At 47.5% G+C, this 18,910-nt stretch overlaps 5 protein-coding genes across 5 annotated transcripts; 4 read left to right on the top strand and 1 right to left on the bottom strand.

Moving 5' to 3' along the window:
• The first annotated feature begins 107 nt into the window (after window positions 1-107).
• On the top strand, window positions 108-2,429 carry F5B22DRAFT_162797 (uncharacterized protein). The gene is made up of 3 exons (XM_047969248.1): window positions 108-526; window positions 641-1,497; window positions 1,558-2,429. Exons 1-3 carry the CDS (start codon window positions 502-504, stop codon window positions 2,251-2,253), a joined length of 1,578 nt encoding a protein of 525 aa, XP_047835869.1. The 5' UTR covers window positions 108-501; the 3' UTR covers window positions 2,254-2,429.
• A 1,394-nt stretch (window positions 2,430-3,823) lies between these two features.
• On the top strand, window positions 3,824-5,492 carry F5B22DRAFT_655665 (uncharacterized protein; the record flags this gene model as incomplete). The annotated part of the gene is made up of 4 exons (XM_047979902.1): window positions 3,824-3,937; window positions 4,028-4,166; window positions 4,226-4,422; window positions 4,498-5,492. The coding sequence occupies 4 exons, from the start codon at window positions 3,824-3,826 to the stop codon at window positions 5,284-5,286; spliced, it is 1,239 nt and encodes a 412-aa protein (XP_047835868.1). The 3' UTR covers window positions 5,287-5,492.
• Window positions 5,493-8,127: 2,635 nt separating this feature from the next.
• On the bottom strand, window positions 8,128-12,190 carry F5B22DRAFT_162737 (armadillo-type protein). Its single transcript, XM_047969246.1, has 2 exons — window positions 12,056-12,190; window positions 8,128-11,989 (listed from the first exon to the last, which is right to left on the bottom strand). The coding sequence occupies exons 1-2, from the start codon at window positions 12,098-12,100 to the stop codon at window positions 8,756-8,758; spliced, it is 3,279 nt and encodes a 1,092-aa protein (XP_047835867.1). The 5' UTR covers window positions 12,101-12,190; the 3' UTR covers window positions 8,128-8,755.
• Window positions 12,191-12,364: 174 nt separating this feature from the next.
• F5B22DRAFT_586184 (uncharacterized protein) lies at window positions 12,365-14,096 on the top strand. Its single transcript, XM_047973538.1, has 3 exons — window positions 12,365-12,850; window positions 12,907-13,647; window positions 13,709-14,096. The coding sequence occupies exons 1-2, from the start codon at window positions 12,491-12,493 to the stop codon at window positions 13,444-13,446; spliced, it is 900 nt and encodes a 299-aa protein (XP_047835866.1). The 5' UTR covers window positions 12,365-12,490; the 3' UTR covers window positions 13,447-13,647; window positions 13,709-14,096.
• Window positions 14,097-15,452: 1,356 nt separating this feature from the next.
• Window positions 15,453-17,892, top strand: F5B22DRAFT_586180 (cytochrome P450 3A13). Its single transcript, XM_047973537.1, has 6 exons — window positions 15,453-15,631; window positions 15,788-16,078; window positions 16,211-16,358; window positions 16,464-16,589; window positions 16,641-16,854; window positions 16,985-17,892. Exons 1-6 carry the CDS (start codon window positions 15,569-15,571, stop codon window positions 17,595-17,597), a joined length of 1,455 nt encoding a protein of 484 aa, XP_047835865.1. The 5' UTR covers window positions 15,453-15,568; the 3' UTR covers window positions 17,598-17,892.
• The last annotated feature ends 1,018 nt before the right edge of the window (window positions 17,893-18,910 follow it).

Genomic DNA, 18,910 nt, shown 5'->3' with positions numbered 1-18,910 from the left:
TGTACATGCCGTGTACTCAGGTACCTACCTAGGTACTTACTACGTAGGTATATGTACTCTATGTTGGGATGTAGGTATGTAGGTACCTGGGTAGGTACATAGGTATCTACATAGGTACATATACTTACTTCTACTGGTACCTACCTACTTACCTACATACCTCCTACTTAGAGAGGCATGTGGTGCATTGAGACTGATAAACAACATCGTGAGCCTTCACCGCATCCCAAAACGGCGACAAGGACAGGTCCCTTGACGTCGGCATCCAATCACCTACCTACTTCAGCATCCTGTTCCAGCCTAAGCAGCGAATACATAAGCGTCTATTTTCGTGACGTGATCGTTGCCCATCCTGACTGGCCCAGCTGGTTGAAACCGGAGTGTCAAATGAGTCGTCCGAGTATAGGTCGTCCATACGGTCATATTTATCGTGTGCTTACATCACCACGAGGTCATCTTCCCGTCAGCAAAGATAAAGCGCACCCGTGAGCACGTAGCGCCATGCATTTTACCAAACCCTTTAAATGTATTGCCCCTCCCACAGAGCCCCTCCTCTTCCTCGTTGACGATCCCGGCTCATCTCTACACCTCCAGTCTCTCCAGAAACATACGTAAGGTTCTGACCCCTGCGTACCAACAGCGTCTCCCTACAGCATCTCGAGTCCGGACGGAAACTATGTGGCTACCTTACTACCAGCTAGCATCATCGTCCGATCAGTCTCATCGTTGGGCACCATTCAGACCATCAAGTTGGCGTTGGATGCCTATGGTGGTGTGACGAGTTTTGCGTGGTCGCCGTCGTCCACGAGACTTTTAGTGGCCCTCACCGACCAGTTCCATGTATTCTCTGCACTGAGCGGCGATTTTCACGGTCTTGTGCAGATTCCGCAGCCACCGGGCACCAAGCCGGCCATTGCCAGCTTTGGTGCAACTGATGATGAAGTCTGCGTCTTTTCCCCGGTTGGCATTAAGCTGTCTATATTCAACATCGTGTCGTCTAAGGCAGTGGAAATCAGTAATCCCAAGTTCTTCGGCATTGTGGCTGCATCGAAGGGATATTCTTTTCGGCCAAACACACGCCATATGGCCTTGCTAACGAGGTCTGCCGGCAAAGACATGGTTAGTATTTATTCTGTAAATACTCGCGAACTTCTGCGATCTTGGTGCCCGGAAACCGTCGATGCTCAGGGCTTGTCGTGGACGCCAGATGGGAGATGGTTGGTAGTGTGGGATTCCCCGGCCCATGGCACCAGGGTCCTTTTCTGTACTCATGATGGCCACGTCTACAAAGACTGGCGTGGCGACCTTTCGCATTCTGCATTGGACGATGACATGGGTCAATACGCACCCGGTGTCAGGACTCTTGCCTTTAGTCCAAACGGACGGTACACAGCAGTAGCCGACGGGTCCAATCGTATCTCCATACTCAATGATCGATTGGTGGAGGAGGTGCGGCTCCATCATGCGTCGACCGTTGAGATTATAGAGACACTGCAAGTAAGAGTTCAATATGTTGTCGGCACTATCCCCATGTATCATTACTAATTTAAAATCAAGATCTGGCAAGAACAGATTGAACTACGGGCTGGGCAACGGGCTTTTCCGTCCTTCGTTAGAGCCACGCAAGCCGTGAGCCCACCAGGCCTGTTACCAAACAGTATCTCAGACACCCGACATGGTTGCAATCTTGCCAAATTCGATTCTTCTTCCTCTCTCTTGGCGTCGCGTCTCGAGAATGCACCAAGCACCATATGGATATGGGACGTTCCTACATCCGAACTTCGAGCGGTATTGATGTACCACGCGAACGTCTCCAAAGTGGAGTGGCATCCTTCAAAACCGGAGCTATTGCTCATGAGGTGTGAAGGTGAAGCCTACAGCGGTCTCGCGTTTTTCTGGGATCCCCTCAGCAACGGTCCGTGTCCGATTGATTTTTCGCGCCACTTACCAAGCGCAAAGGTTACTGGTCGCACAGATGCCATATGGCTGGAGACTATTACAGATGCTGCAGCTATATTTTTCACCGATAATACAAAATACATCCTTGCTTCTCTCGCAGACACCGAGCTTGGCGCAGAAACAGCTCTACCATGGACAACGCAGACTGCTGTCGATTCACACGTGAAGTCGGCCACTTCAAGAGGTTTCGACGTTTCAAATAACAGCTCAGATGATATCGACAACACCGACATAGATGAGACGATAACCGAGCTGGATGATACATTCCACTTTAAGAAGTCACCTATGCCATGATAGGTACTGTCATGGCAACCGTGCTGGGCTGGCTCCCCTTGCTCGTGTTGGAATTCTGTCACATTTCAGAAAAATGAGATGTCAAATTTTGGCTCAGGATTTTTTTGGGCGCTCTGTCTGACCACCACCCATGGTTGCATCTCGTCACACTCTAGGCATTGTCGATACTCCTTCATAATCAATAATGCATACCTTAAGGATCTCTCGGATAGCTATCTCTGAACAGGCGCTGAGTTTGCTGACTTCTGGACTTGATATGAGCAGTATATGTTGGAGTCGAGGGAACATGGTCTGCTGTGATAGGTAACATTGTATACAAGTCATGGGTCAGGTTGAAATTACCACTGTGCTATGGCTTGCCCAATCGGCATGACAAGATCGGGGACGCGGCTTGCCAGCCAATACGACCTTGTCCCGTTCAGCAGCCACCCGACAAAAAGGTGTGTGATCTTCCAGCATCCCCATGCACGGAGACATCGTTGTGGAGTACCTGCCATCAGCTTTTGGCGGTGCACTGTCGAATAGAATTAGATGCATAATTCAACATGTTGTCTGCCTTGAGGCATGACCAAGATTCTGTAAATAGGGCTCCTTCTGGGTATTTGGAGTACAGAAGAAGTGCATCTTCACGAAGAAAGCATGGAACTCACAAAGCCTTGTGAGTTTTAGCAAGAGGTACCGGTGGTGGGGGGCTGACTTGTAAATCTCGAACACCATCGACTCCTACTAACCCCCCACGAATCTTTCAACAGCCCTCACATCAGTACTTTCCGGAATTTAAAGCGCTAGGTAACCGGGTTCTCGGGTTAGAACCCAAGTCAGTATGGGCGTATGATAGGAATTCTCTAGTTTACCCCATAACAGGCCAATCCGTTTCATTCCAGGGATCATCCAAATTTGCGTGCAGCTTCGTCTCGCCTAAACTCGGGTTTTGTTGAGCAAGTCGCATCTTCATTCGTTAACATCATGTCCAGCTTTTATGGGACTGGAGGCTTTTCATCTCTCTAGGCTCAAACCAACACTTAGAAGTCGGTAGTGTCCTACTGCAACGCTGCCATGTTCAATTAATAGTAGCCTCCGGCAAGCCTGCCGTAAAGGGCTGGCAGCATGATGCCGAGTGCAGGCGCACAATTGTGATTTATCGAGGGGAGGCCACGCAGGGCCACATGCAACACCGAAGGGGTGAACGAGGTTGCTGGCCTTGTCACAAATACATTGATGGAAATAGACGACTCTCCTGTTGGTTCTGTCCTCACCACTTGTCAAATATCCCTCCATTCCCTACACCGATACTACGCCAACAACCTAGATACGTCCTCTTGCATGGTCCCGGCTTGCATCTGACCCTTTGGGTTCCCAACACAGCGTTTACGTGATCGTCGTGATGGATATCCTTAGCGGAAACCCAATTTCTATCAACGGCCTCGACCGATCTTCTTGTCGTGCAACATATATAGATAGGTTTTGGGTCATTCCCATTGTCGTCGTTGTTTCACCCCTCGCTCATTAAGGCATTTCTTACAAAGCCCTTACTAAGTAGAGCCTCGTGTTCTACAGCAGCCCGCACGTCATGCCTTCAGAAATAGTATATCAACATCAAAATCAAACGCCCATCAACGGGACCATTTCGGGCATGGCACCGCCTGGAAACGAGACGGGCTACTACTACATTCCCATTGCAAATGTAAGCTATTTGTGGTGGTAGAGCCCAACTGCTTATGCCTGTTGATATGGGGCCACAAGAATGATTCTGACAAAACGTCTGAGTTTATAGTTACCATGGCAAACATCGTGGCAGGAGCTTAAGGACCATGTCAGATCCGTCTGCTCGGTTGAGCATGTTGAGATAAATGAGGACAGCACTAGCGGCCATGTAGTCCTGAAAGGCCGAGCGAATTTTGATGCAGCCTTCCGTATGGTTGTACAGCAGATTTAAGTTATGTCTTGCGATAGCACGCTAATTCGCCCTTAGAGCTACTGAATGGTGGAATTTTCCAAGATCGAGCACTCATCGCCGACGGAAGAAATGTAGACAGCTGGGTGTTAATAAAGCAGCATATAGACGGTCCAAGTGCTTCAACGCACTCATCGGCGGCTTTGAGACATACAGCAGCCCCCGCTCAGCACACATCTTTACCGCTGCATCCATCTTCTCCCGGCTACGCCGAAGTATGTAGCATTCTTTAAAGAGATGTTTCTGAATGCACTACCTTTGCTTCATGTTGGTGCTAACGCCGAAATTAGTGGCCAGCTGTGTCAGCCAGTCCATCTTACATGATGAGTCCAGTGATGGAGTCCCCGTCCTATTTTATGCCTTGTGCGATGCCCGAATATCCAGATTCAGCATCTATTTATGGGATGAGCACCTGCGCCCTCGAGCATTCTTGTACTACGGCAGTGCCTTATCCATCTGTTCCTTATACGCAGCAGTATACACCAAACGAGTATCATGGAAACGGCTACACTGTACCTCAGAATGGTAAGGCCTATCGCGAGGGGAAAAAACATGTTGAGGCCGTGTCAAATAAAAAGCGTAAGATTATTATTCGACAGCTTCAGCCCTGGGTTAGCGAGTCCCAAGTTCGAGAGCTCATCCGCCACAAAACTGGATTTGATTCCGACAGACTGACGAAGCTCGACATGCCTCTGGCAGATAATCCACAGGGGGCAAACCGGGGCTATGTATTCGCGACTTTTGTGTCAGACGATGCAGCCGAAAAGGCTATCAAGCGCCTCAACAATTACAAATACGAAGGACGCATTCTAGAAGTCAAGCATACCAAGGATAGCGTGCCTGATCACCACCAGGCCTCCCACGCTTCCCGCTCTGGCCATCATCGTCACTCCCATCACTCTCACCATTCACGGAGAGACCGTCACGATGATAAGGATAAAACAAATAAAGAGAAGGAACATTCACACAAGGCTGCTAATTCTAGTGAAAAGAAGACGACCAGCGAGAGGAAGACAAAGTTGTCTTCCTCCGAGTCCGATGTTGTAATTGCCAATGGGTCTTCAACTTCGTATTTTTAGTCAGGAACATCGGAGACGTATTTTATGTTTCACTATACTCTAACTGTTCATATTGGTACTAATGGGTACTCCCTCATAACATGGTTATGGCTTATCCATGCTTCTCATTCCATACGTAATAAATCTACGAATCATCGTTGCCCCAGGGCTAATAATCCTCAAATGTGAACCCAAATTAGCCTCATATATTTCTTACTAGTGGCTTCTTCGGCCTATAGTGAGAAATACCAAGACTTGTGAGTGTTCTTAGGACTAGAGAGAGTCAGTGCCTACGGAGCTTAGAACTTTTTTCTTCTACAAGCAAACAAGCTTTCTACGCCGCCGACACAGCCCGAGCTATCATAGCCTTTGATGTTTTAGCAGCAGGATTGTGTAGACGTGTCGTTGTCGCGCTCGAGGTTTGAGTTTCCCGCTTCATGCACGTGATGGTAACGCAAACAACACGTGCATGCATGTCTGCCGATACCCGACAGGATGCGACTCAGGCATACGCAGAGAACCCTGACCATGTCGCGCACAGTTCGTCCCCTTTTTTGTCTTGCTAGCTTCTACGCCTCTTGATGGTTACATTCTTGGGCGTTCTGCTGTGTCTACTATACATGTTCACGTCTGCCCACCCACCATCCGGCGAGTGACAAGCAGGAAACGCAGTTAAACGAGAAGGACTGGTAGATAGGGCGTTTGGGCTGTTTAGGCTGGGCCGGCCGGAGGGACCCCCCTCCAACCCGTCATCGCTTGCTGCTTGGCGAATAGCCGCTTCATTATACGCGGTACTCGGATCCGGCTGCAAGACGACCCCCTTGCTAGTCCAAGATGCATTTAGCACACCTGGCGGCTGGGCCTATCCTGGGTATTCCGTGCCTTCGGCCATATTCTCCGGTTCAGCCTCTTGCCGCCTTTCATGGGCCCGGGTCCTAGCTTTCCAACCTGCCGCCTGCCTCCCTCTCGTCACTCTCCTTCCCCCCACGCAACGTAGTCGCCCGTGTGAAACAGCAGATACCGACCCTCTGCTTGCAGACTGTAGTGCATATAGACAGGTGCGGTAAGGCTTGAACCTAGATGTTGGCTCAGCCGACCGCATCTGCAGGGAGAGCGGAATGTGACCATAGTCTCCGCTATGCGAACCAAAGCCCCAGTTTTTACGTAGCAACAACAGAAAGACATAGAATTCATTCTATCGCCCAATATATGCCCACGTCATCTTCGGTTTTGCCCAATTTGGGAGGACCGCCGCCTTCTACAACACTGACCTGAAGATTCCTTGCATATAGAGGATCGGGGAGTAACCGGGTTTCATTATGTAAAGTCCCAAAGAGCGTTAGGCAGACAGTCTCTTCCAACTGCTTGAGTCTTAGTCTTGTATAGGTGAACCCTTGCAACTCCTGATCAAACACGCCCATGTTGTCCCCCCCGACATTCTTATAGATGATTTGACACCATGAGGCGCTTAGTCTTCTGTACATATGTCTACTTCAAATCGCCTGCGTTGGTGCCTCAAAGTCGAATAAAGAAGTTTGAGACAACTATGCAGGCAATGTAGCTCCTATAACGCCACAGAATTACATTTCCGATGATATGATGCTAGCAATCAGATACCATTCGTTACCTATTTAGAGTTGTCCACGGCTTCCTCCATATCTTCAACGGTAACCAATATCTCCGAAGCGCGCAGCAGCGAGTAGTCTCCTGACGTATGACGTTATACTAAGCGCGATTTCCGGTCCCAAGAAATGAAGTCCCACAAAAGAGCCGCTCTATTGTAACAATATACAGCAAATAGACATGCCCAGCTCTCCGACCCTTTGCTGCCGTGACTGCCTTCTCACATAAAGCAGGCAGGTAACGGCCCGTGATTTACCCCGGTCTTTTACTCAACTCTGGAAATGGGGTATTTCGGGACCCTTCGAGACCAACATCATGTACCACAGAGCCGGGGATTCGATGTACACAGAAATGACCCAGATCTAAAACCTCTGCATGGGGCACGACTCCTAGAAAAGAAGCGCCTGTGGCTACCCGCTGACAAGGTTGTAGTATCAGATCTACTTCAACCCTGACGGGTCGGGTGTGGCGGCCAAGCAGCAATCACCGGCACGGCGCCAGGCCAAAGGTTGACACGAACTCGTGCACTTTCCGGCGCCGATGAATTCCTAGTCTCACAAACGCCCGATATGTTATGACGAGAAATTTACTCGATGGTTGTAGGATGTCTTAGGCATCTAATATCGGATCGGGCGCGAAATAAGCAATGCTGAGAGCTACAGCTCTAGTCTAGGTGTTTTGTTTTTATGTTACGTGGATGAGGTTTTCTTTTACGACTCTGCAATGCGCCTGCAGACCTCGTCATTACTAAATATTGTGTCAGGGAATTCTTCAGGATTCCACCACTCGTCTTCCTGATTCAGTTCACGGTACTCCAATCTCAACATGTTTGACGTCGTCTGCAGATATAGATTGGGCATTTCTGATCATCTTAGAAGAGTGTGTGGTAATAGATCTAGTCAGGGTTTTTTGTTTGTTATGATGTTATCGAAGCATCCAATCGCTCCCTCCTACCCAGACACTCCCTCTCGACTTTTACCGTTATTCAAACACTTATGGCGGCAATGTATTGGCGACTAATTTGTATGGGTCTGGCTGTATCTCTAGAATAGCAAGTTGTCGTTTTGTGGCGATGTTTAGGACTATTTTGGTGAGTTGGCCTCCAGAAATATGAGAAAGCCTACTAAAGGAATCCCATAATTCGCGAGACTATAATGGGACGATTGATCTTTTCGTAGAAATCTGGTAAGATGAGTTGATATCTATAACGTGGATCAATACCTCATTAAATGCCACTATGCCTAATGTTTGTTTTATTATGCTAAGAAATGCACAACGATTGTGCTTGTTTGTGACGGCTTTTTAAGCTCGACTATTGGGCATACTTTGTATGTGCTAAACTACATATAATGAAGCTTTCAAGTTGAGCGGCCTTGTCAACTAGATGGCTGTTTCGTAATCTCATTTGTAGACCATGTTCGTTATGATTTCAGCCACCAAATACTCAAGAAGTTTTGAATCACGATCCTGTAGGTTGCACTCTGACTAAGTCAACTAACCGACAAAGCAGATAGTAAGGGAGCTGCAATTGACAGAATAGATGGAATAACAGACGGAATAATTTGGCAAAGTGATTCAAAAGTATGTGTAGCTGTCAAAGCATGATTAAATCGACAGATAATCAATGTTGAAATTTGTCGAATTCGTATTTGAAACTAGTTGTCTATAGTCGTTGCGATTTGAGTAGCAAGTTGCATGAGTTCAGGGACAAAACTTCGGCTGTCCCAGATAATTAGTAAGCCCAGGCTACGAGGAACGAAAATGATTGAATATATGGCAATAAGATAAACGCTGGGATCTCGCGTATCTTCAGGCATAGGTTATCAACCCATCTCGCCCTGTGTCCGCTACCTAGATATCTCCTTTATTACACTTCTACGAACTCTACGCCAGCTATAGTAGGATACGTGCTCGAATCAACTTTAAGCATACCGCGTTCATACATGAAAAGCCAGACAGCATCAGCATCAACGGCTTCAAGTGCCTCGCGAGCAACCGAATTCTGGGACTCCAGAACATCACCAAGGAGCGGGAGGATTTGATCGAAGATGTCGTCGTCAATGTGCACGTAGGTAACAATGGCGATAAGTAGATCTTGTACAGCCTCCCAGAGCTGCGCTATCTGCGCAAAACGACCTAAGCCCAAGCTGCTAATAACACCACCGCCGCCAGTGGAGCTTGCAGTTTCCTCGTTATTTTCTCTTATTTGGAGCTCCCCATCACCGACATGGGTAGGTATTATTATCCCAGTGGTTATTTCCTCTCTGCTTTTGCCGAAAGGGAGTACAGCTGTAGGGCCTCCCACGTGACCCCCTCTTCTATGTTTAACTCGGCCCTGAGACCGAAGAGCCTGTGCTCTGACGTTTCGACACCACTTCCCAAGTCCATTATCCCACCACTCAGTCTTGAAGCGCGTGTTTAGAAAATCACCAGCAGCGGCACAGAGCGCGCATAGCGCCTCGCAGGCCGCAGTGGCGACGAAAGTCTCGGGGTCATATAACCGCTCGATTAACACAGGCCAAACTGCGTTGACGAGCGGCAGGAACTCTTCTTCGTCTGGGGCGAGCGCCGGACACACCGTTGAAAGGAGATTCAATAGGGACTTCCGGAGCGTGGGTGTGGGAGAGGTGAGATAGTGTTGTGTCAAACTCGTGATACGTGATAGAAGTTGAAATGTGCGTGTCTTCGGCGCCGCAGGCTTCTCAATCTCAGTACTGCTCTCTTCACCGTGATCTGGGTCCCCTTCGTTTACGGCCTTGGTAGCATCGGTTGCTTTGAAGGGACGGTTTGGATGTCTGTTCAGCTCTTTTAGTTCTAGCTCCTCCTGCTGTCGCGCGCTTTGGCGTTCGTGACGCCCATCTAGAACCTTGCATAAATCGCTAGTAGATACTACTCTAGGGGGCAATTTCTTGTGATCAATTGATCTTGGAGATTCTTCGAGCAACAGATTATCTGACTTGGCGCCTTGTTGGACAACCTCTGTGAGAACGCTGAACAAGCTTTCCACAAATATAGTATAACCGTGGTAGTTATCCAAGGCTGCGAAAATGGATGCTATGACATCATCGAGATACGGAATAAGTCGCGGTCCGGTAAGTTTAATCATCATTTGTAGTACTTGGGTTGAAGCCGGCGAGATATCGAAAGTATTAAGACGCAGAGACACTGAATTCACCATGTAGTCGACGTTTTCGATGATCAAATCAGTGACATTCTGGTACGTACACGCTGCTGCAATATTGTTAAGACTGATGATTGCATGTTGCCTTAACTGGGGGTTAGAAGAACCGAGGAACGTCGTGATAGGGTACAACACGTCAATCAGTTCCGGTCGGAACCCTTCTTGCATCTTTGACGCCGTAAAAGTGGTGATTTCCATGGAAAGGGCTTGCATTCTCCAGTCTATGTCATTAGCTTCAGCTTGTGAGTCGAGGATCGAGACCGAGAATGTATACAATTCCTGCAATGCAGAGTCACTGCCGTTCGACGTTTCAGCCGCCGAAGAGAAGTCTAGAAAATCATCCAATTCAGATGAATCAGTAAGGGTCGATTTGATTAACTCGAACGCTAGCCAGTAAGAAGTTACTTGAGTAGGTCCAGTTGTTTCTCGTATATGACTCAACATGTCACTGGCAACTCTGATGCGTTGAGAATGCGACCCAAACTTGGATACGAGGTCGATAAGGCCGGCGCGCGTGAGACGTTCGGTTTCGCGAGCGATCAAAACTGGCGGGAAAGGTTCTATTTCGGATTTTCTGTCTGGACCCATGCTTCTCAGTTCAAGGGCATTAGAGAGTGTTATGTCAGATAGGCCACTCCTAGGCTTGGATCCAACGACAAGCGCTGTTGCGCTATCTCTTAACGAAGCAGCTAATGAATCGTCCAATATAGATGAATCGATTTGAAGAGTGGTGGCTAAATGTTGGCCCTTCAGGAGATTTTGCATAGCTTGGTGCTTGACCTTTTCGTCGCTAGATTGAACCAGTCGCGGAAGACTTGTAACCCAGTTATACATGGTGGTTTTGACGGCATCCCCAAGTTCCGGATATATTCTGGCTAGGTCAGCAAAGCCCGTCTCATACATCGACTCATTATCATGCCCATCTCCCACGATCATTGCTGTTTCAACTAATATCAACATGGCATTAGAAAGAGACTGATGGCACTCATCTAGTAGAGCGATGCAGAGCTTCCCTAATGCCGTTTGTACATCTGCAGACGAATCATTTCGTAACTTCAGGACACTTGCAAGTGCAAGCTTCACCTTAGCGACAGTTGCATTAAGCCACGAATATGATAAAATGTTTCCACCGGCATCGCCATTGACCCCATCGTCGACTGGCTTCTTCAGTATGCCCCTCACTTTGATGTCCCCGAGAACCTTTGTGAGGACATCTCTCAGAGTGTCAATACCTTGCACGAGAACTTTCTTTTGTACTTTGAGTGCTCCTGGGGGCGTCAGAAGGTTGCTCAGAGATGACACAATTCCAGGTAAGAACGCGGCTAAAGCGGTCTGGTCTTTGATTGCGACCACTAATGCGCGGAGAGCCTGAAGCGCTTCCAGCTGAATTGCAGGTGTGCGACCGTTGTTAATTCCATCTAGTAGAACGGTGACAGCATGGCCGAGAGCGGGTATCGCCTTTTCTTCGACCAATGCCGCGGCGCCTGTCGGCGATGACCCCGAGGCTTTGACAAGTGATCCTATGGCCCTGAAAGACTCAAGCTCGGTTTCCTCAGGAATGCGATCTTGCCTCACCTGGCCAGGTACACCGGCGATGATGAAAGTCAGAAGTAAGAGTAATTGCTGAGCGAGTTCTTTGGGTAGCTTGCTCTTCCAGCCATATTCAACGAGGATTCTAAAGCACTTGATGGTGACCTCGGTCAGACGAATGGGATACTCCTTCTCGTTTCGCAGGATATTGGAGAGCGGGAAGAAGACATAGTCAGCCAGCTTTTCATCAAGGACAGAGGCATCCTGCAATATTTGCCGATCTAAAAGTGCGGCCAAATCCTCCGTAACCTTGACTAAGTCCTTTGCACTCGCCTTTTTGTCAGGCGAGCGCACGGCCAAATCATTTATGGAGACGCATCGTGGCTTGAGCTGGATCCCAAGGTCTTAGTTAGCAGGCTGCTGTTACCATGACGGAGGTTTGACAGAGAAGGATACCTCTTTGAAAAACTGGTTCCGGGCAGACAAAGAATCATCGGCCATTTTTAGGCTTGATACATTGTTTTCACGTCAATCTCCCAGCTGAACGATAGGCCATGCTTCCTGATGTTCGGCTCGGGCGCGGTGTGTTTGTTTCATGGGCACGAAATGCGAGTACCGTAGGTGAGAGAATACCTAGGTACTCGGTACCTACATATGTACTTAGCTGGTACCTTCTTATCGGTCAGAATCGGTTATCTGAACGGCCGATCTAGTACAAGTACTCCCCTGCCAGATTACTATGCACAAGTACGCCCATTTTGACCTGAACGCTTCTGACTATTTCATGACCTATTCCAAGTATCTTATATATATATATATACATATATTTATATATGTTCATTGGCCACCCCAATAGTTGCTCCATCTCACATAATAGGTGGAAATAGAGAAATGCAGGTGTCTGCTCCAATCACCTTTACGACAACGGTACACCCGTTCCCTTCAAACACAACGCCGCATGTTTGTGCGTACGAAATCGGCCCTCAAAATGCGAGGAACGCGCTGGTCTTCATCGGAGGACTGGGCGACGGGCCACACACGGTTCCCTATCCCCGCGCACTAGCCAAGCTCCTACAAGAAAACCCAAGTCTTGACTACTCCGTGTTTGAGTTTCGATTAAGAAGCTCTTTTTCGGCATTTGGCTTCGCGCGGCTCGCCGATGACGTTGCCGATATCGCCGCGCTGGTGAAATATCTCCGAAGCCTTGGCAGGAAACGAGTCATTCTCATGGGCCATTCCACTGGCTGCCAGGTAAATGCTGAATTTCCAACTGATCCGCGCAGAACAGTGATGGCTGATGGAGTTAGGATTGTATGGAGTACACTGCCCTGGCTCATAATGCGCCTTCTGTCGATGGATATATTCTTCAAGCCCCCGTGTGCGATCGAGACGCTATCGGGCTAGAGATGGGCATTGACAAGCTAGATGAAACAATAAAGGCCGCTAAGCAGCTCATTGACGCCGGGAGAGGTCAAGATCGAATGTCTCTCACCCAGCTACCCGAATTCATGCATGATACGCCAATATCTGCCTCGCGATGGTACTCGCTTGTAGCACAAGATGGTGACGATAACTACTTCTCGCCTGATCTGAAAGACGATGTGGCAGCCTCATACTGGAACAGAATAGATAGGCCAATACTTATACTCCATTCTGGCAACGATGAGTTTGTTCCCGACCGGGTAAACAAGGAGGAACTAGTCAGTCACTGGCGCGACCTATGTAAGCCAAACATGGCGAGCGAGCTATCGGGAACAATACCCGGTGCCACGCATAGAGTTGAGGAGCCCGACGCTGAAAAGTGGCTTTGCACCACAGTGGCCAAGTTTCTGCAGACTATTCAATGATCTCGCAAAGCGCAGCATACGCACAACGCGTCGTTACCTATCCATTTTATTTAGATCCGGATAAACTATAATGATATGAACTTATCTTTTAGGTCGCTGTATACACACTCCCACCGCTTGCTCCTATGATAGAGCTCGGGGGTAGGGTTTGGGCTTAAAGCTATTCACAATACAAGAATGTAATCTGGTACGGCTGCCAAGGTCTGTGTAGCTCGTTCAGATTCCTTACTGACCTTGGAGCCTGATGCTAACTGTAGTATATACACTTGGTCTTCCTAAATTTTGAAGTCCGCCAACATTTTATCTTCCCGAAAGCTAACTAGTCTCAGTTGAAAATACGATCGGGATTCATGATAGATTTCTACAACGACTCTATCTGTGTGTAGGCCTAGGATCGTGACAGTTAAATGATAGGCTACTGTAGTTACTGGTCTAGGAGGTCCGTTGTGAAACATAATTAGGGCCCTGAAAACTAGCTTCAAGTCAATGAATATACACAAAATCACATGAGGGAGAAATGGGAAGAGTTAATATTGCGTAGGATAGTCTATTCATGCTACTGGCAACAAATATTGAATAGGTTAGGATAAAGCGAGAACACAGTTAAACCTAGATAGTGTTACACGTGTAACCTCTGTGCCGGTTAAAGAATGCAGTTCGCCTTGCACTTCGGCCGTACGAAGGACCATTGCAGGCTGTTCATGACCTTCCAAGACATGCAGGCAATATTGGGTGATATTGGAAAGTGAGGTTATACAGACTTCGCTTCTTGAAACAGACCCTAGAGACCCAGGCGGTCTGGGCTGGCAGATCATTTGTATATAGAGTCATCTCAAGCCACCAACAGCCGAGAAGGAGTTGGTTGGTCAAGGACTACTGCAGCCCTAGTTGATCATTGTAATCAGAATCCTCAGTTCCAAGCCCAGTTCAACTGCCCTTGTTATAGTTAAACCTAGATAGAGACAAGTTGGTTACAAAGGTAAGTTAATATAACAAGGGCTGATAACAAGCCCCGGGGTTAACGCTGTAGATAATACCGTAATCTCATAATATTGAAAGTGAATTTATCTAGACTTTCGCCGGCCTGAGACACTGTCGGACTTTGAAGAATAGGGAAGACCTAATAGTTGTACATAGCGTCCATTTCAGCTACCACGACTAAGAAGGGAGATGGTGGCTAAGAGATCTTTGCAAGCATAGGAGGCGATTCAAGAACCACTGATATTGTAGCTGCATTTCTGTAAGTAACTCCTAAAGCTAATACTTTAAAGACCTGCGGCATGAGTTTTCTATTTCTCAACCACTGCTAGAGTGCCCCTCAATTTATCCTACTAAACCAATGGTAATTACAAACTGTCATATGTTCATCGATACTAGTATATGATTTAACTCGATTTTCCTGTCTCTAAGGTCGCGTGAACTCGAAGCCATAATTATACCCTTTCCCGCATTCAACCTGATTCAGCAACCTCACTGTCATGGGCTAGGCTTATCTAATTTCCCTCACCGGAGTAAGCCTTGGCCTAAGAGATATCTGGACTAGGGCTAGAAGATCTCTAGTAGTTAAATAGATGCCTAGGGACAGCAAAGAAGCAGAGCTTTCCTTCCTTCTTTCTTCACGATACTTAACGAATTTGTATTAATTACCATCAAACCTATTGGCAGCCCATCACACCTGCATTCACTATATCCATCAACTGTGGGTTTGGTATATTAGTTAATCTGTTCAATAGAACCACCATTCAATTCAAATTAGTGCCATCAGAGTTCATTAATATGCACTATAATTCTCGATGCTATCTCATCAAAACATGGATGTGTCAACAAGAAAGGTGTCACGTGGGTGATCTCCGAGAGTACATCGTTTAAGTACATACATGTCAGAATATGTGGATATATATACAACAAAGCGATATAACGCTCTCTTCGTTACGTGCATCTGTAGGTTGGGTCCGATATGCCTCCGCTGCACCCTCGGCTCCCACTGCCGCCTTAAAAACTAAGTACCTAGGTTACTTCTTACTCATCTTGCTCGAGTAGGGTGTATCTCAATATTGGCTAAGATTTGAAGTGTTGATAGGCACCACGACATTTTCGACAAATTAACCGAAATTATACGATAATGATTTTATTGGACACTCCTTTTCTCGTTCTCGTCAGCCTCCTTTTTGCTGGATGGCATATTGTGAGTAAACTCTGGCGTCGTGTTCTTATCTTGGTCATTTCTCAGGGCTTCTTGAAAGTCTCAATATACTCATATCATAAACCTTTTACATTCTTCAGAAACCCCGATTCGTATTCAACTCTTCCAACTCTCGATTTCTAACTTCTCATTTTGCAGTGGAAATGCGTGTGCTCTCCGCTTCGGTGCTTACCAGGCCCGAAGATCTCGCTCTTCACATCATGTGTGCTCAAGCTTCATGAGTTTCGGGCTCTACGAACCAGATATGTCCATGATATGCACTTACAGTACGGTCCTGTGGTTCGGATTGCACCTAATGAAGTTTCGTTTGCTTCGTTGGAGGGCATTAAGGAGATATACGGCTCTGGTGGGAGCGGGTACGATAAGACAGAGTTCTATGATCTATTCCAAGTTTACGAGAGAAGGTATGCATATTGTTTTTCACTACGAGTCGATGATGCTAATCCGCTGTGCTGACAATTACTGACGATGGACGTGTGTAGAACTTTGTTTACTACGCTAAACAAAGAAGATGTACGCAACACAAGCTAGTCGTGTAGACAGTGAAATTGACCTCAGTAGCACGCCAAGAGGAAGAGAATACTTGCTGATCGCTACGCTAACTCGAACATCATGAAATCCCAATCTCTCAATGGGATCGCGGAGCGGTCGGCAAGGTTTATTGAAAGATGCCTCCAGTCGGTTGATCGAAGTATCGATGTATTTGTGAGTTTCACACGGACTTGCGTCTATTATATGGAGCACTAACTTGGCATAGATTTGTAAGATTAGACACTGAAGCGACTCGTGATATTAAATGCTCACGCGGAATAAGGTCTACATGACTACGCATTTGACGGGGTCACTCATCAACTTTTTCATCCACATGGCTCTGACTCTCTTCGCAATTCGCAAGACGAAGAGATCATGAAGCAGGTGGCATTTGATGACAGTCTACAAAGTGAATACCTCTCTAACTACGAAAAATGCCGGGTAGTGCTAAACATTACAGATCGCCTCATACAATACTATTGCCCATCACTTCACAAACTTGTCGGGCAGGCCCTTTCCGTGTTTGTAAGGCCACGGCAGACACCATTGGCGGATGAGTTGGTATTGTCCGCAGCTCGAAAGACAGACCCTGCTCAGTTTACGTTACTGAATCGTATGCAAGATAAGGCTTACAAATTGGAATATATAGATATGGCCGCCGAATGCCTTGACCAGTTAGTTCCCTGCAGTCATTTATTCCCTCTTGTGGCAAGTTTCAGGACTCATAGGCCATGCATAAACTCCCGAAACTTGAGCTGAACATTTTAATATCTTTGGCAATTACTAACTTCAGCGTATAAACAGTATGGCCGCTGGGATCGATACTACGGGAGACAGTTTGTGCTTCCTCATGTGGGAGCTTTCACAGCCCCGCTCATTTCACGTTCAGCGCCGACTACAGCAGGAACTAATAGCTAACCCTGGTGTCTCATTCGACAAGCTACATTATCTCGATGCGGTCGTAATGGAGGGTTTACGATGCTTTCCGGCGATACCAATGTCTTTGCCACGGTATGTCCCTACAGGCGGGAGGACGATTAACGGCTTTTTCATCCCGGAGCGGACAATAGTCAGCAGCCAGGCATACTCAGCTCATCGCATTGATCAAACAGTGTTCCCCGAGCCCGACCTATTTAATCCAGAAAGGTGGCTCGAAGAAAAAGGAGAGACTGATCGAAAGCGACTATTCTTCGCTTTCGCCAGTGGGGGAAGGGGTTGCATCGGTAAACACTTAGCACTCGCTGAGATGAAGATATTATTGAGGGATATTTACACGCGCTTCACCACGTTCCCTGATATCACAATGAGCGATGAGGACATGCAGATGGCAGATCAACTTATCTCATCTCAGCCTAGGGGTAAGAAGTGTTTATTGAGACTTGAATTAATGGAGAATGATACCCAGACGTACGAATGAAAGATAAGAACAAATCGATATATGGCTCATGTAAATCATCTATCCAAATCATAGATCACCCTTGAGCGGCCTGGTGTTCTGTTACGTCCGCCCAAGATATTCGGGAGATTCACGCGGGCAAAACAGACTTATTAAAAGAACACTGCCTATGTTGTGTAATTTCTTTGGGGAAACGCTATATCACTATATCACTTAACTGTATACCCAGAACTCGACATTGTTCGACCCAGCCCTATATCGAGTTACAATGACTACCTATGTAGATATTTGCTCGTCGAAGAATTTATTATGACTCTCGCCTCGCATCTGCATGTGCCTAGTCACACGTCTGGTAAGGACAATTGATTCTCACCTCAGTGGACCCTTTCCACTGATGAGAGACGAGGTTCACTCGCGGGGGTCCTACCAGTCATGGCCCCTGTTCCTCCCCAAGAGTAGCCCTCGCCACCTCCATGTAGCGAGAAACAGAAACAGTTAGTGGGTGTGCTAATAGACTTTGCGAAGGGCCAGGGGCTCTTACTTTCGGATGCAAGTCGACAGCTTCCAGTGGTATGTTTGCCATGCCATGCCATGGCAATGTAGTATATGTGTATGTATCTACTGTAGGCAGCCCTTCGGCTGCAACTCGATAACCATCGAGATTCAATGCGACCAACCATTTAGTCATCCACCCACCCACAAGTAGACACATACCTATATCATATACGTACACATACAGACCCTCGACGTGGCCTGCCGCTTATAGCACAGCCGCTTGCTTCCTGCATCTGGTATCGGTTGTGCAGGCCAGACCGTTTTGACGCATGAGACAAAGTTACACTGTGCGTGTCTACTCTATGCCACATCACTATCACGGGGCATCATGCGTTTGGGAACCAAGGGATAGGGAGGGAACAAAGGGAGGAAGGGAAGGGGCCTTGCAGATGTCAAGCACGAGCTCGAGACAAACGAACGAGTAAATTCGGTTTGCTCAGTTTGCCCTGCGATTTACGTCACGCCAAAGGTCCTGCAGTCCAAAGCGTGGCCCGCATTCCGGTCAAGCCGGTGAAGGAAATGAAGATCTCCGGTTGGTCGATGGAATCGCCTTGTAGGTACTGTAGGTATGGATTACTGTTCTGCATTTTTGATTTCTCAACCTATGGGCCGGTGTGCAAGGCAAGGGGAGTATAGTGCAGATTAATAGACAGACAGCAACAGCTCAACAAAGCTCCATAAAGCAAGACGATTACCTGGATGGCGTAGCTTGTTGATGGGGGGATTTGGGGGCTGCTGTTTGGAGTACAATACTGTAACTCCGGCCACTCGATGTGGGT

The sequence above is a fragment of the Xylaria bambusicola genome (genome assembly GCF_022495145.1).
Source record: "Xylaria bambusicola strain CBS 139988 unplaced genomic scaffold F5B22scaffold_2, whole genome shotgun sequence".
NCBI classification, from domain to species: domain Eukaryota; kingdom Fungi; phylum Ascomycota; class Sordariomycetes; order Xylariales; family Xylariaceae; genus Xylaria; species Xylaria bambusicola.
The sequence above is the reverse complement of the archived record's forward strand: the minus strand, read 5'-3'. Positions and strand labels throughout refer to the sequence as shown.

Coding starts and splice junctions, on each gene's coding strand:
- F5B22DRAFT_162737 (XM_047969246.1), bottom strand. CDS start 12,100: ATGGCCGATGATTCTTTGTCTGCCCGGAACCAGTTTTTCAAAGAG. Junction 11,990..12,055: donor GGAACCAGTTTTTCAAAGAG/GTATCCTTCTCT, acceptor CTTGGGATCCAG/CTCAAGCCACGATGCGTCTC.
- F5B22DRAFT_586180 (XM_047973537.1), top strand. CDS start 15,569: ATGATTTTATTGGACACTCCTTTTCTCGTTCTCGTCAGCCTCCTTTTT. Junction 16,359..16,463: donor AAGTATCGATGTATTTGTGA/GTTTCACACGGA, acceptor ACGCGGAATAAG/GTCTACATGACTACGCATTT. Junction 16,590..16,640: donor ATTTGATGACAGTCTACAAA/GTGAATACCTCT, acceptor TAAACATTACAG/ATCGCCTCATACAATACTAT.
- F5B22DRAFT_162797 (XM_047969248.1), top strand. CDS start 502: ATGCATTTTACCAAACCCTTTAAAT. Junction 527..640: donor TTTTACCAAACCCTTTAAAT/GTATTGCCCCTC, acceptor GCGTACCAACAG/CGTCTCCCTACAGCATCTCG. Junction 1,498..1,557: donor AGATTATAGAGACACTGCAA/GTAAGAGTTCAA, acceptor TTTAAAATCAAG/ATCTGGCAAGAACAGATTGA.
- F5B22DRAFT_586184 (XM_047973538.1), top strand. CDS start 12,491: ATGCAGGTGTCTGCTCCAATCACCTTTACGACAACGGTACACCCGTTC. Junction 12,851..12,906: donor GCCATTCCACTGGCTGCCAG/GTAAATGCTGAA, acceptor TGATGGAGTTAG/GATTGTATGGAGTACACTGC.